The 12,559-nt window shown below is 43.0% G+C and overlaps 1 protein-coding gene across 1 annotated transcript; it reads left to right on the top strand.

The window, feature by feature from the left end:
- Nucleotides 1-9,970: 9,970 nt before the first annotated feature.
- Nucleotides 9,971-10,985, top strand: LOC147645195 (uncharacterized). Its single transcript, XM_086874916.1, has 2 exons — nt 9,971-10,891; nt 10,980-10,985. Exons 1-2 carry the CDS (start codon nt 9,971-9,973, stop codon nt 10,983-10,985), a joined length of 927 nt encoding a protein of 308 aa, XP_086731042.1.
- Nucleotides 10,986-12,559: the final 1,574 nt, after the last annotated feature.

The raw sequence follows: 12,559 nt of genomic DNA, 5'->3' as shown, positions 1-12,559 counted from the left end.
TATAAAAATTAGACTATAAAAATACAGAATAATATTATTATAAAAAATTAAAAAATAATTTTATTAATTTATTATATGTTAATTATAAAGAAAAATCGATAAATGTTTTCAATTTTTGGGATGTCAGTCCCAGGTGGGCAATGTCAGACATGCTGAGGCTCGGTGTGAGCAGCAGGTTCTCCAAACAGGGGCAGCCCACAAGGGGCTGATTCTTCTCTGTGACCAGACCTCCCAAGGCGACATTCAGCATCAAGATCACTTGGGGAATGTTTCTGCCACCTCTCTCTCAACTAGAAAATAAAAAAATATGCCCTTGATCTAAAACAAAAAAAAATGTGGTAGATTTTCAAATCTTCCTCCTTAACAGAACTCCAAACTGACTCCAAGCAGCTGCACAAGCCTTGAAGACAATAGAAGGAAGACAAAGAGCCCCCGAGGCTTTCTGTATTTTAATGAACCCCAGGCTGGATTTGGGGCTGAGTCCAGGACCCTCAGGCACTGAGAGAAGGTTGAAGAAGCTGCTCAAGGAGTCAGAAGCAAAACTCCAAGTCCCTTGGAGCATCCCTGGGCCACACTGACTGCCGGCTCCTGGCACACTCAGCCATGGCATGGTCCAGTCTCACGCTGGGACACCTCGTGCACCAAAATTCTGTTCTGGCAGGGACTTTTCTTTCTCCTCCCCTCCAGGCTGAACCTGCCAAGCTGCACTCTGGGGAGGTTTCCTTCTCTTGCCACTGCCAAGGAAAGCTGTGTCTCCTGCTGTTCACAAACAGAGAAGGGCTGCTGGGGGATGTGGTGGTTGGAGGCTGGCTGGGGTACAGTGACCATGAAATCATCGAGTTTTGAAATATTCTGTGAAAGAAGGAGGGGCATCAACAAAACTCCTACACTGGACTTACAAAGAGCAGACTTCAGCCAATTAAGGATGCAGATTTGGGGAGTACCAAATCAGGTACTGATTTTTTTTTAAGGGAAACAAAATCTTTTTAAAACAAAGGATTCCAGGAAGGATGGACACACTTCAAGAACGAAATCTTGAAGGAGCAGGAACAGCCTGTCCCTCGGTGACAAGAAATGAGCTGGTGAGGAAAATGACCAACCTGGCTGGGCAGGGAGCTTTTGGAGGAACTCAAGGAAAAGATGAGTGTGCATCATCTTTTGGACACAGGGACAGGCAACTCAGGAAATGTTTAAGGATGTCTTTAGATCATGCAGAGAAAAAAGTAGAGAGGTCAAAGCTCAATTAGAGCTTAACCTGGCTGCTTCTGTGAAGGATAATAAATACGTTTTTATAAATACATTAATGGCAAAAGGAAGGCTATGGACAACCTCAATTCCTTTTTGGGGGGGATATGGTTACCAAAGATGAGGAAAAGGCTGAGGTACTCAACCCCTTCTTTGCCTCAGTTTTCAACATCAAGACAGGTTTTCCTCAGGACAAGTGTTCTTCTGAGCTGGTAGATGGGGACAGGGAGCAGAACAGCCCCCTGTAATCCAGGAGGAAGCAGTCAGAGACTTATTGAGCCATTCAGATGCTCACAGGTGGATGGGATTGGATGGGATCCATGCTAGGGGGATGAGGGAGCTGGTGGATGAGGCTGCTCTCCATCATTTCTCCTCATCAGTCCTGGCTCACTGGGGAGGTCCCAAAGGACTGGAGGTGCCAGTGTGAGCCCATCCCCCAGAAGGGCTGGCAGGAGTGATAGTAAAAGGCCTTAAAATCTTAGAAAATTCGGGGACTTAGAAAGAGGTTAGGAAAGCCCTGGGAAAAGCAGGCCCTGGAAATGTTAGGCCTTGTGCTTGCTAAAGACCAGGTCAAGCTGCACTTGTGTAGTCAGTATATGATAAATGATACAATTGTTAGATGTGATTAGATATAATTATTGTTTAGAGAACATGGGGAACCATGTTAGGGGGCTAAGGGGGATCACGAGAAATTCATGCTTGGGTAAAAACAATGTATACAATAGAACAATGTAAGTTTAATAATTAATATGTAAGTTGCATAACGATAGAGTATAAAATATGTTCAACTCGAAAACCCAAGTCGGGTCAGATTTGGGTATGTGTACCCCTGACACCCAGAGCTCTTTAAATAAAGCACCTTCATATAACCATTTGTGGTTATGTGTGTTCCTGAACGCTAACATTTTGGCGACCCAGATGGAACCTTGTGAGTGCTGCTGAGCGAACTCGCGACCCGATCACGCTCCAGCCGGCACCGAGGGATTCTCGGGGAGCCCATCGGCCGCGACCATCTCCGCTGCTCACAACGTCCCTGGGAGAAAAGGTAAGGTGCTTTCACTTTGGTTTTGGTGCCTGCCAGTTAGACGCGGCGAAAGCTGCGCGTGGTTGGGCTAAAGGAATTCCTGTTGGTATTGCCCGGGCGCCGTCCATAAGACGACTGCGAAAGCGTCGCAGGTTCGGCATTTGTGGTATATTATAGTTATAATATGGAGAAGCTTAAAGAGATTTTGGGCAGCAGTGCTCCCATACCGAGTACTTCTCCTTTGGGGTGCTTATTAGCACATTGGAAACAAGGTAATTTTGGGGAAGAATTACACAAGGCTAAGTTGATTGATTATTGTAATACATGGTGGCCGGGATATGTCCTGGATAGTGGAGAAAAGTGGCCAAAGAATGGATCTTTGCAATATAATACTATTTTACAGTTGATGTTGTTTTGTAAGCGAGAAGGAAAATGGGATGAAGTTCCGTATGTTGACTTGTTTTTCTATTTGCGAGACAAGCCAGAATGGCAGGCTGAGTGTGGATTGATGGTGGTTAAAGCATGTGTGAGTGATAAATGTGAGGTTTGTGTAAAAGAGAAATGTTTAAAACACCTGTGTCGTGGTTTTAAACTACTAACTAAGAAAAGTACTTACTTTTTGCTGTGAGATATGGATTAGAATAAGAGCAAAACAGGCATACAACTTAAAAGGGGAAAAAAAAAGAAAGTTTATTGACAAACCACAATAATAAGAACACCAGAATAAACTTCTAGAAAAACTTTTCCATCTTCTATCTACTCACTATTCTCTTGTTCACATGACAACAGAGACAAAAACTCTGGAACTCTGATGGTTAAAACAGTCTCAATTCTTGCTAGTCTTTTTACTAATCTTTATAGAGAAACAGAAGTTTCTTCCTGTTAATTTATGGAGTTTCTCACAAGAAAACTATTTTTGTTATAGTTTTCTATTGCCCTAATGTTAGCTGTCCAGAGATGCTATTATTAGAGTTCACTCTTCTCATTTTCACATCACTCTGAGGTGTGTATGGGCCATGCGTCTAGAGATAGCATTTTTAAGGATAAGTTATTCAAAGGCAAAAAAAGAAAAAAAAAGTCTTCTTTATCTGTTTCTGTGAGCTTTACTAGAAAACAGTTTTCTCATGGCCTCTCAGGGCTTCAAATCTCTCAACAGTTTTCTCATGGCCTCTCAAGGCTTTTAATCTCCCAGTACTTCACTATACTATAATTACTCTTTACTCAAATTTACACTTTGAACACTATTCCTCTCTAGATCCTATGTAATAAAATATGTTTGTTCATTAAAGTATGTTGCTTGTTAAGTAGGATGTGTTTACTATAATGGAAATGTTTTCCGTTAAAGTCTGTTTGTTCAATGTTTGTGGTTAGCTTTTTTGTAAAGGTTACGGCTCGCACCTGTTTGTGGTTAGCTTTTTGTAGAGGTTAATACGTTTGTATGAGTGGTACTCTCCTGAGTGGTACTTTCCAGAAACCAAGAGAAACAGAAGATGCCCCGGCAACAACTTTAAAGCATGCGCAGAGTACTCCGGAAAATTGCAATGATAGGTTCGTGAGCGGCTTAAAAGGACCGACCGGAACCCCAGTCGGCGCGGCAGTTGGAAGGACGGAGTTCCCCTGTCGCCCAGCGCTGCATTTGCCTCTTTGTTTTACTTGTTTCAATTAATAAAAATTTTTTGATTGGCTTTCTCAACTATTGTTAATTAATAAATAAAATTTATAACAATTGGTGCCGTGACTCGGATGGGACTATTGGTGAGACACTGAGGTTTGGGGAGGGCGCCCCCGCCGAAGTCGGTGGCCCCGGCCTCTGTTGCTTACCCTACTCCCACCGACGAACCCAAATTAAAACAGAGAGGCAAGGAAGAACCGGTTAACCCCCTAAATTTTGTGCACAAAAGTCCGGACGAAGACGCAGGACGCGGACGCGTAAGTAACTGCCCGTTTGGCAGGGGTATCCGTTCGGTCGGGGTTGGGTTCCCGGAGTGTGGTGATTCTGTGTGTTTGAGAGGGGAACCGGTAGCCGGATTCCCCAAGTGAGTGTGGACCCTCAGTAGTGCATTTCCCATTGTCCGCGAGGACGTGGGTCACGAACCAGGGGAAGCGAGTGAAACGAGTGAGACACACACACGATCGAGAGAAGGCACTCCGGAAGATGGGACAAAGGAAAAGCAAACACCTTTTACCCATGAAGCGATCCCCAGTACCCAGGGACTCCCCACTGGGATTTATGCTGGAGATGTGGAAGTATTATCCCGGGACTGGGAATAAAGATAAAGCAAAAATGATTTATTATTGTGCAGAGGTTTGGGGAGGAAAGCAAATTGATAAGGCAGTATGGTGGCCGAAGTTTGGTTCTACTGAAGATTGGGTGCAGCAAAAACTAAATATTTGGGTGAATACTAAGGTTCCTTTTAATCAAGAGGAGAGCGAATATGCAGCAGTCTGGGTTACACGCCCAGGGGGACCAGGGGTCCCAATTTTTAAACTGTCAGAAATAGATCTAGAAAGTAAAAAACAAAAGCCCCGACCAGAGGAGGATCTTCCCGTTGGACCCCCGCCATATGTCCCACCACAACCTATGGCTCCTCCACAGCCACAGTTTGAGCCAGAAGTAGATAATCAGGAAGATCAAGGCTTACAAGAGAAATTGGATGGCCAGGAAGCTGATCAAGGACACGGACCCAGAACTAGGAGCCGTGCGCGGCAGCAAAATTTGTTTCCATTGCGAGAAGTGCCCATGGGGGGTCCTAACCCACAAATGGGATTTATCTCGGTACCTTTAAGTTCAGGGGATGTTAGGGAATTCAAAAGGGAGATGGGAAAGATTTTAGAAGATCCTCTGGGGGTTGCTGAACGAGTAGATCAATTTTTAGGTCCTAATATTTACACTTGGGATGAGTTGCAGTCCATTTTAAATATACTATTTACCACCGAAGAAAAGAACATGATTAGGACTGCAGGAATGCGTATTTGGGATGCCCAACATGCACAAGGACCCCAGGCTGATATTAAATGGCCCCTACAGAGGCCTCAATGGGATCACCAGGATGTAGAACATAGGACGCACATGCAAGATTTGCGTACAATAATTATTCAAGGAATTAGGGAAGCGGTTCCCAGAGGTCAGAACATCAATAAGGCTTTTAATGAAAGGCAAAAGAAGGAAGAATCTCCCAATGAATGGCTAGAAAGATTGCGTAAAAACCTGCAAATGTATTCTGGGTTAGATCCAGATACACAGCTAGGCCAAGCCTTATTAAAGACTCAGTTTGTTGCTAAGGCCTGGGATGACATACGGAAGAAACTAGAGAAAATTGAAAACTGGCAAGACAGAGGGTTGGATGAACTTCTTAGAGAGGCACAGAAAGTTTATGTTAGAAGAGAGGATGAGAACCATAAGAAACAAGTTAGGATGATGGTGGCGGCCGTCAGAGAAAGTAGGGAATTAGATAGACAAGAGAGGCGGCCATTTCGGAGAGCGCCCCGGAGCCGAGAAGGAAACGGAGGAGTGAAAGAAGGAAGAGAGGAAAGGAATTGCTTCTATTGTGGAAGAAAGGGACATCTAAAAAGAAATTGCAGAGTTAGGGTGCAGGATGAGAAGATGTTCAAGGAGGATTAGGGGGGTCAGGGGCTCTATTTATATCTGTTGGGGACCCAGAAACATCGTGAGCCCTTGATAAAACTAAAGGTGGGTCCCCACCGAGAGGAAATAGAATTTTTGGTAGACTCAGGGGCTGAGAGGTCTACCGTACAAAAATTGCCCTCTGGATGTAAACTTTCCAGAGAGACAGCCCTTGTTGTGGGAGCGAAAGGGGAACCCTTTAAAGTTGGAATCGTTAAGGATGTAGCCGTAGAAACAAAGTTTAAGATAGGATTAGGGAATCTTTTGATAGTACCTGAAGCTGAGTTTAATTTATTGGGTCGGGACTTGATAATTGAACTAGGGATAAACTTAGAGGTGGAAAATAAAGAAATAAAGATAAAGCTCTGCCCCCTTAGAGTGGAAGATGAAAAAATGATTAACCCTGAGGTTTGGTACACCCCAGAAACTGTGGGACGACTAGAAATACCCCCCTTTCTAGTAAAAATTAGAAACCCGGACTTTCCGATTAGAGTCAAACAATACCCTATTTCACTAGAGGGTAGAAAAGGACTGAAACCGGAAATAGAGAGACTCATAAATCAGGGACTATTGGAACCCTGTATGTCCCCATTCAATACTCCTATTCTGCCGGTTAAGAAGCCAAACGGAACATATCGATTGGTGCACGATTTGCGGGAAATAAATAAAAGAACTATTTCCCGATTCCCTGTAGTGGCCAATCCTCATACAGTGTTGAGCAAATTAGGCCCCGAGAATTTATGGTATAGTGTGATTGATTTAAAAGATGCATTCTGGGCCTGTCCTTTAGATGAATCATGCCGGGATTATTTTGCATTTGAATGGGAGGACCCCGACACTGGAAGAAAACAACAATTAAGGTGGACGGTTCTACCCCAGGGCTTTACCGAGTCCCCTAATCTCTTTGGACAAGCGCTAGAACATATCTTACAGGAATACAAGCCCGCTTCAGGTATAACTCTCATCCAATATGTGGATGACTTGTTGATTGCAGGTAAAGAAGAAGAACAGGTCAGAGAAGAAAGCATTAAACTTCTTAATTTCTTGGGGCTTAAAGGTCTCAAAGTGTCAAAAATCAAATTACAGTTCGTAGAAGAAGAAGTAAGATATCTGGGACATTACATTAATAGAGGAGAAAAGAAAATAGACCCCGAACGCATAAAAGGAATCTTGTTATTGCCACCCCCTAAGAGTAAAAGGCAAGTCAGACAAATCCTAGGTTTGGTGGGATATTGTAGACAATGGATCGAAAACTATAGTAGAAAAGTTAAGTTTTTATATCACAAGCTGACCATTGGAGGTTTAATTACTTGGACTCAGGAAGACGAGGAAAACCTTCAGGCATTACGAGGAGACCTAATAAATGCCCCAGTTTTAAGCCTGCCTGACCTGAATCGGCCTTTCTATTTATTTGTAAATGTGGATGACGGAACAGCGTATGGAGTCCTGACCCAGGAATGGGCTGGGAAAAAGAAGCCTGTAGGCTACTTGTCAAAACTATTAGATCCTGTAAGTAGGGGATGGCCTACTTGTCTGCAAGTAATTGTAGGATGTGCTCTATTAGTAGAAGAAGCTAGAAAAATTACCTTTAACAGCAACATAAAGGTATTATCCCCTCACAATATTCGAGGTGTGCTGCAACAGAAAGCTGAGAAATGGATATCAGATTCCCGCCTGCTCAAATATGAGGGCATTTTACTGGAAGCTCCAAATTTAACTTTAGAAACTACTAGCCTCCAAAATCCTGCACAATTCCTATATGGAGGGTCTGAAGAGTCAGAATTAACACACAATTGCCTCCAAACCATTGAGGAGCAGACTAAAATTAGGCCCGACCTGGAGGAAGAGGAATTAGATGATGGAGAGAAGATCTTTGTGGACGGATCTTCCAGGGTGATTGAAGGGAAGAGAAAATCGGGATATGAGGTTATAGATGGGAAGACGTTTGAGACTCTAGAATCAGGACCACTGAATAGTTCCTGGTCAGCACAAGCTTGTGAACTATACGCTGTACTACAAGCTCTAAAGAGATTAAAGGGAAAAGTTGGGACAATTTATACGGACTCCAAGTATAGTTATGGGGTAATACACACCTTCGGAAAAATTTGGGAGGAAAGAGGGTTAATTAATTCGCAAGGAAAGGATTTGATCCATCAAGAGCTGATAAAAGCAGTTTTGCTTGCTTTGCGGGGGCCCGTAAAACTAGCTGTGGTACATCTAAAGGGACACCAGAAGGGAATAGATTACAAATCAAGGGGAAATAATGCGGCGGATCAGGAAGCCAAGCGAGCGGCATTACAAGAATTGGTGTTACAGGAGAAAAGAGTGGAGTCACCAGGGCCCAAGTCGGAAACTCTTGTATTCACTCCAAAAGAGGAGCAAAAACTTACTCAGATGGGGTGTACTAAAAATAAGGAAGGGAATTGGCATTTACCTGATGGGAGAGAAATGTTATCAAAATCAGTAGCTTTTCAAGTCTTAGACAATCTACATAAACAAACACATTGGGGTAGCCAGGCTTTAGTAGACCATTTTGCTGCTAAATATATGTGTATAGGGCTGCATGACCTGGCCAAATATATTACTCAGGGATGTTCCACGTGTTTAAAAGTTAACAGGGCTGTACGAAGACAAATGCCAATGGGAGGAAGACCCCTAGCAGTAAGACCATTTTCTAAAGTCCAAATTGACTTTACAGAGCTCCCCAGGGTAGGGAGATATAAGTACATGCTAGTCATCGTGGACCATCTTACACATTTCATAGAAGCCTTCCCGACCACCAGGGCCACCGCACAAACAGTGACAAAAGTCTTATTAGAACATATAATTCCTAGATATGGAGTAACCGAAATTATCGATTCGGATCAAGGACCACACTTTACGTCCAAAATAATACGAAATCTAGTGGAAGCCCTGGGAACAAGGTGGGAAGAACACACTCCGTGGCATCCCCAAAGTTCTGGCCTAGTAGAACGAATGAATGGGGAACTTAAGAAGCAGTTAACAAAATTGATGCTTGAGACCAAACTTTCGTGGGTTAGATGTATTCCCTTGGCATTGTTAAATATTAGAACCCAACCCAGGGCCGATATAGGAATATCTCCTTTCGAGATGTTATATGGAATGCCATATGATGCAGGGATTCCCATGAATCACCCGGGAATCTTAGATAGGATCACCCACACGTACATTCATAAACTGATGCAATATCGTCAGGAGCTGTGGAAAAAAGGGCAATTAACACAGAGACCTCCTCTTGATATTACATTACATCAGGTCAAACCAGGAGATTGGGTTCTCATAAAAACGTGGAAAGAAACTACTCTGCAACCTCGCTGGGAGGGACCTTATCTAGTGTTGTTGACCACCAACACGGCTATTCGAACTGCTGAGAGGGGATGGACTCATGCCAGCCGTGTTAAAGGACCAGTGAGCAATAAAGAATGGACAGTTACTAGTCCTGCGGGAGACTTGAAAGTTAAATTGTCTAAAAGACCACGACAATAAGGACGGACATTAAGGGTCCTGGAGTTTGATGGACAGAAGTAATCAAAATAGAACTTTTAAAATCAAATATCTGTTTAATGTACTTAAGTATGATGAGCAAGGGAACTTTTATAACAAAGATGTAAGTATAATATGTACTGATATTAGTTGTGGAGGAAATTGTTATCCCTTTGTTTGTTTTATTTGCTTAGTTTGCAAAGAAAAGTGGTGGACCCATCGCAGGAACGGACATCCCCCTCGAGGGGTGTGCCGATCGTGTTGGACACTCCAGAGAGATATAACCGATTGGGTACTAACTCAAAGAGTGAAAGTAGGAAATCTAGAAAAAGGGTCAGCTGAGTGGTGGAATATATTTGCAAAAGGGGTAAATCCGGACCTGTACTGCTATCACCCAAACGAGCCCCGACCCTTTGTGGCCCAGCTAATAGCAGGACTGTGTCGCCGAAAAGTGGCACCAGTAAGCTGCAGGGCCCCGGAGGTGAAAAACCGTAACTGGCAATCATATAGACTGAGGCTCACTCAAACAGAGAGAAAGTTTCCTCCTGAAGAATATTCCTGCTGCCGAGAAGATGGTTCACCTCGTGGCTCGAAGCGACCGAGTCGACGGGCGAGGCAGAGGAGTAATGGACAGTGGAGGAAATTCTCCTGTTGTCAATGGGATCTCGATGTTATGGTCCAGGAGATGCCTCAAGAATGGGAATAAATTTTTTAGAAAATGGGATCTCCATTACTGGAATGGGAAAGCCACGGGCTTGTTGTTAACTTGGATATTGTCCTGGAATTTATTGGAAGTTTACGGAAATGATGAAGTTACACATGAACCCTTTAAGTGGTCTCTAATTAGGGAAGAAGAACAGAAAGTAGTTCAATCGGTAATCACTTCAGGGGTGCCCACCTTCAAATGCCGGTTCCTTGAGTTAATCTTGATAGGTCAGCCAAGACGACCAGTTTATATGTGCCCAGCTTCGAATCCTGGGAAAGGATATTGTAATTACCCCGGGGAATTCTACTGCGGATATTGGGGTTGTGAGACCGTGGCATTAGGATTCACGCCCGGAGGGGGCCCAGATCCATATATTTCTGTACAGTGGGGAATTCAACCCTGCACAGTCACTGATTTTGGGAGTATAGATGGAGACTGGGGAGACTGGGGAGAAGCAGGTACTTGTGATGGGTTAGAAATTACAGTGAAATCTCAAACACTAGCAGATCTCGGTTGGTTCATTGGGAAGACATGGGGAATAAGACTGTGGGAACCTGGAAAAGATCGAGGGGGACACTTTCTTATAAAGAAGGAGAGAATTCCTCATGATTTACCAAAAGCAATAGGACCCAATGAAGCTTTAAGAGAAACCGAAAGAAAAGCCAAGAAGGAGAGACCTGCATTTAATAATAATACCCGCTATAACATATCTAAAAAAAAGATTATGATGCTACCTACAGAACATTCACCCCCTGGAGTATATGACACTTTCTGGAAGATTATGCAGGCAAGCTTCAATGTTTTAAATCAAACCCATCCTGAATTAACTAAAGAATGCTGGTTATGCTATGACATTCGTCCTCCATTTTATGAAGCAATAGGGTCAGTAGCTAATGTGAGAAGGAAGAATGGAATTAACCCTAGGGAATGTGCATGGAATCGGGAAAGAGGGACCCCAGGGATTACAATAACTCAGGTCACTGGACAGGGGCTCTGTATAGGAATTGTGCCCCCAGAGCAAAAATACCTATGTAATAGAACTATAAAACTACCGGAGAAGAGGGTTGTCAACTGGCTGGTGCCGGCTCATAATAATAAGTGGATATGCTCCAAGCTGGGGTTAACACCGTGCTTATCCACCACAGAATTCAATGAAAAATATGAATATTGTATACAAATAATTATTGTCCCTCGAATTATATATCATCCCAAAGAGTATGTAATAGACCATCACGAAACAGAAAAACATCATTTAGTAAAGAGAGAACCATTCACAGCACTCACGATTGCAGTATTGCTAACGGTAGGAGGAGTTGGAGCAGGGACAGGTATAACCTCTTTAGTATCCCAAAGAGCTGGACTAACAACCTTGAGACGGTCCGTAGATGAAGATCTGCTAAAGATAGAGAGAGCCATTGATGCCCTTACTAAATCAGTACGGTCTTTATCTGAAGTAGTCCTACAAAATAGGAGAGGATTAGACCTTCTGTTAATACAACAGGGAGGACTATGTGTAGCCTTGAAGGAAGAATGTTGTACATATGTGGACTCAACGGGAGTAGCGGTAGACACCATGGCTGAGCTTAGGAAGCAACTTGAACAAAGAGAGCGTGAAAGAGAATCTCACCAGAGTTGGTATCACAATTGGTTCAATCATTCTCCTTGGCTTACCACCCTCTTGTCAACAATAGCTGGGCCAGTCATCTTACTTATCTTAGTACTAACCTTTGGTCCCTGTATTTTCAATAAAATTATAGCAATTGTTAAGGAGAGACTAGAAGCGGCTCATCTAATGCTAATACGAGCAAGGTACGAACCCATCAACCCAGGCCCAGATGAAGAAGAATTAGAATGGAGCAGACAAGAACTGAAAAGGTTTAATGAACAAAACAAAGAATTGTCATAGATAAAAAGGGGGGACTGTAATAAAATATGTTTGTTCATTAAAGTATGTTGCTTGTTAAGTAGGATGTGTTTACTATAATGGAAATGTTTTCCGTTAAAGTCTGTTTGTTCAATGTTTGTGGTTAGCTTTTTTGTAAAGGTTACGGCTCGCACCTGTTTGTGGTTAGCTTTTTGTAGAGGTTAATACGTTTGTATGAGTGGTACTCTCCTGAGTGGTACTTTCCAGAAACCAAGAGAAACAGAAGATGCCCCGGCAACAACTTTAAAGCATGCGCAGAGTACTCCGGAAAATTGCAATGATAGGTTCGTGAGCGGCTTAAAAGGACCGACCGGAACCCCAGTCGGCGCGGCAGTTGGAAGGACGGAGTTCCCCTGTCGCCCAGCGCTGCATTTGCCTCTTTGTTTTACTTGTTTCAATTAATAAAAATTTTTTGATTGGCTTTCTCAACTATTGTTAATTAATAAATAAAATTTATAACAATATATCATGAATTAAAGGAGTTCTTTTCAGGACTTCATTGTCCATTTCCATAGTTTTAACAGGGAGATA

Source organism: Cyanistes caeruleus, unplaced genomic scaffold (genome assembly GCF_971803275.1).
Source record: "Cyanistes caeruleus unplaced genomic scaffold, bCyaCae1.hap1.1 HAP1_SUPER_29, whole genome shotgun sequence".
NCBI lineage: Eukaryota > Metazoa > Chordata > Aves > Passeriformes > Paridae > Cyanistes > Cyanistes caeruleus.
Note: the sequence above shows the minus strand (reverse complement) of the source record. Positions and strands in the feature narration are given on the sequence as shown.

What these genes read in the sequence shown, in the direction of transcription:
- LOC147645195 (XM_086874916.1), top strand. Translation starts at nt 9,971, where the DNA reads ATGGTTCACCTCGTGGCTCGAAGCGACCGAGTCGACGGGCGAGGCAGA.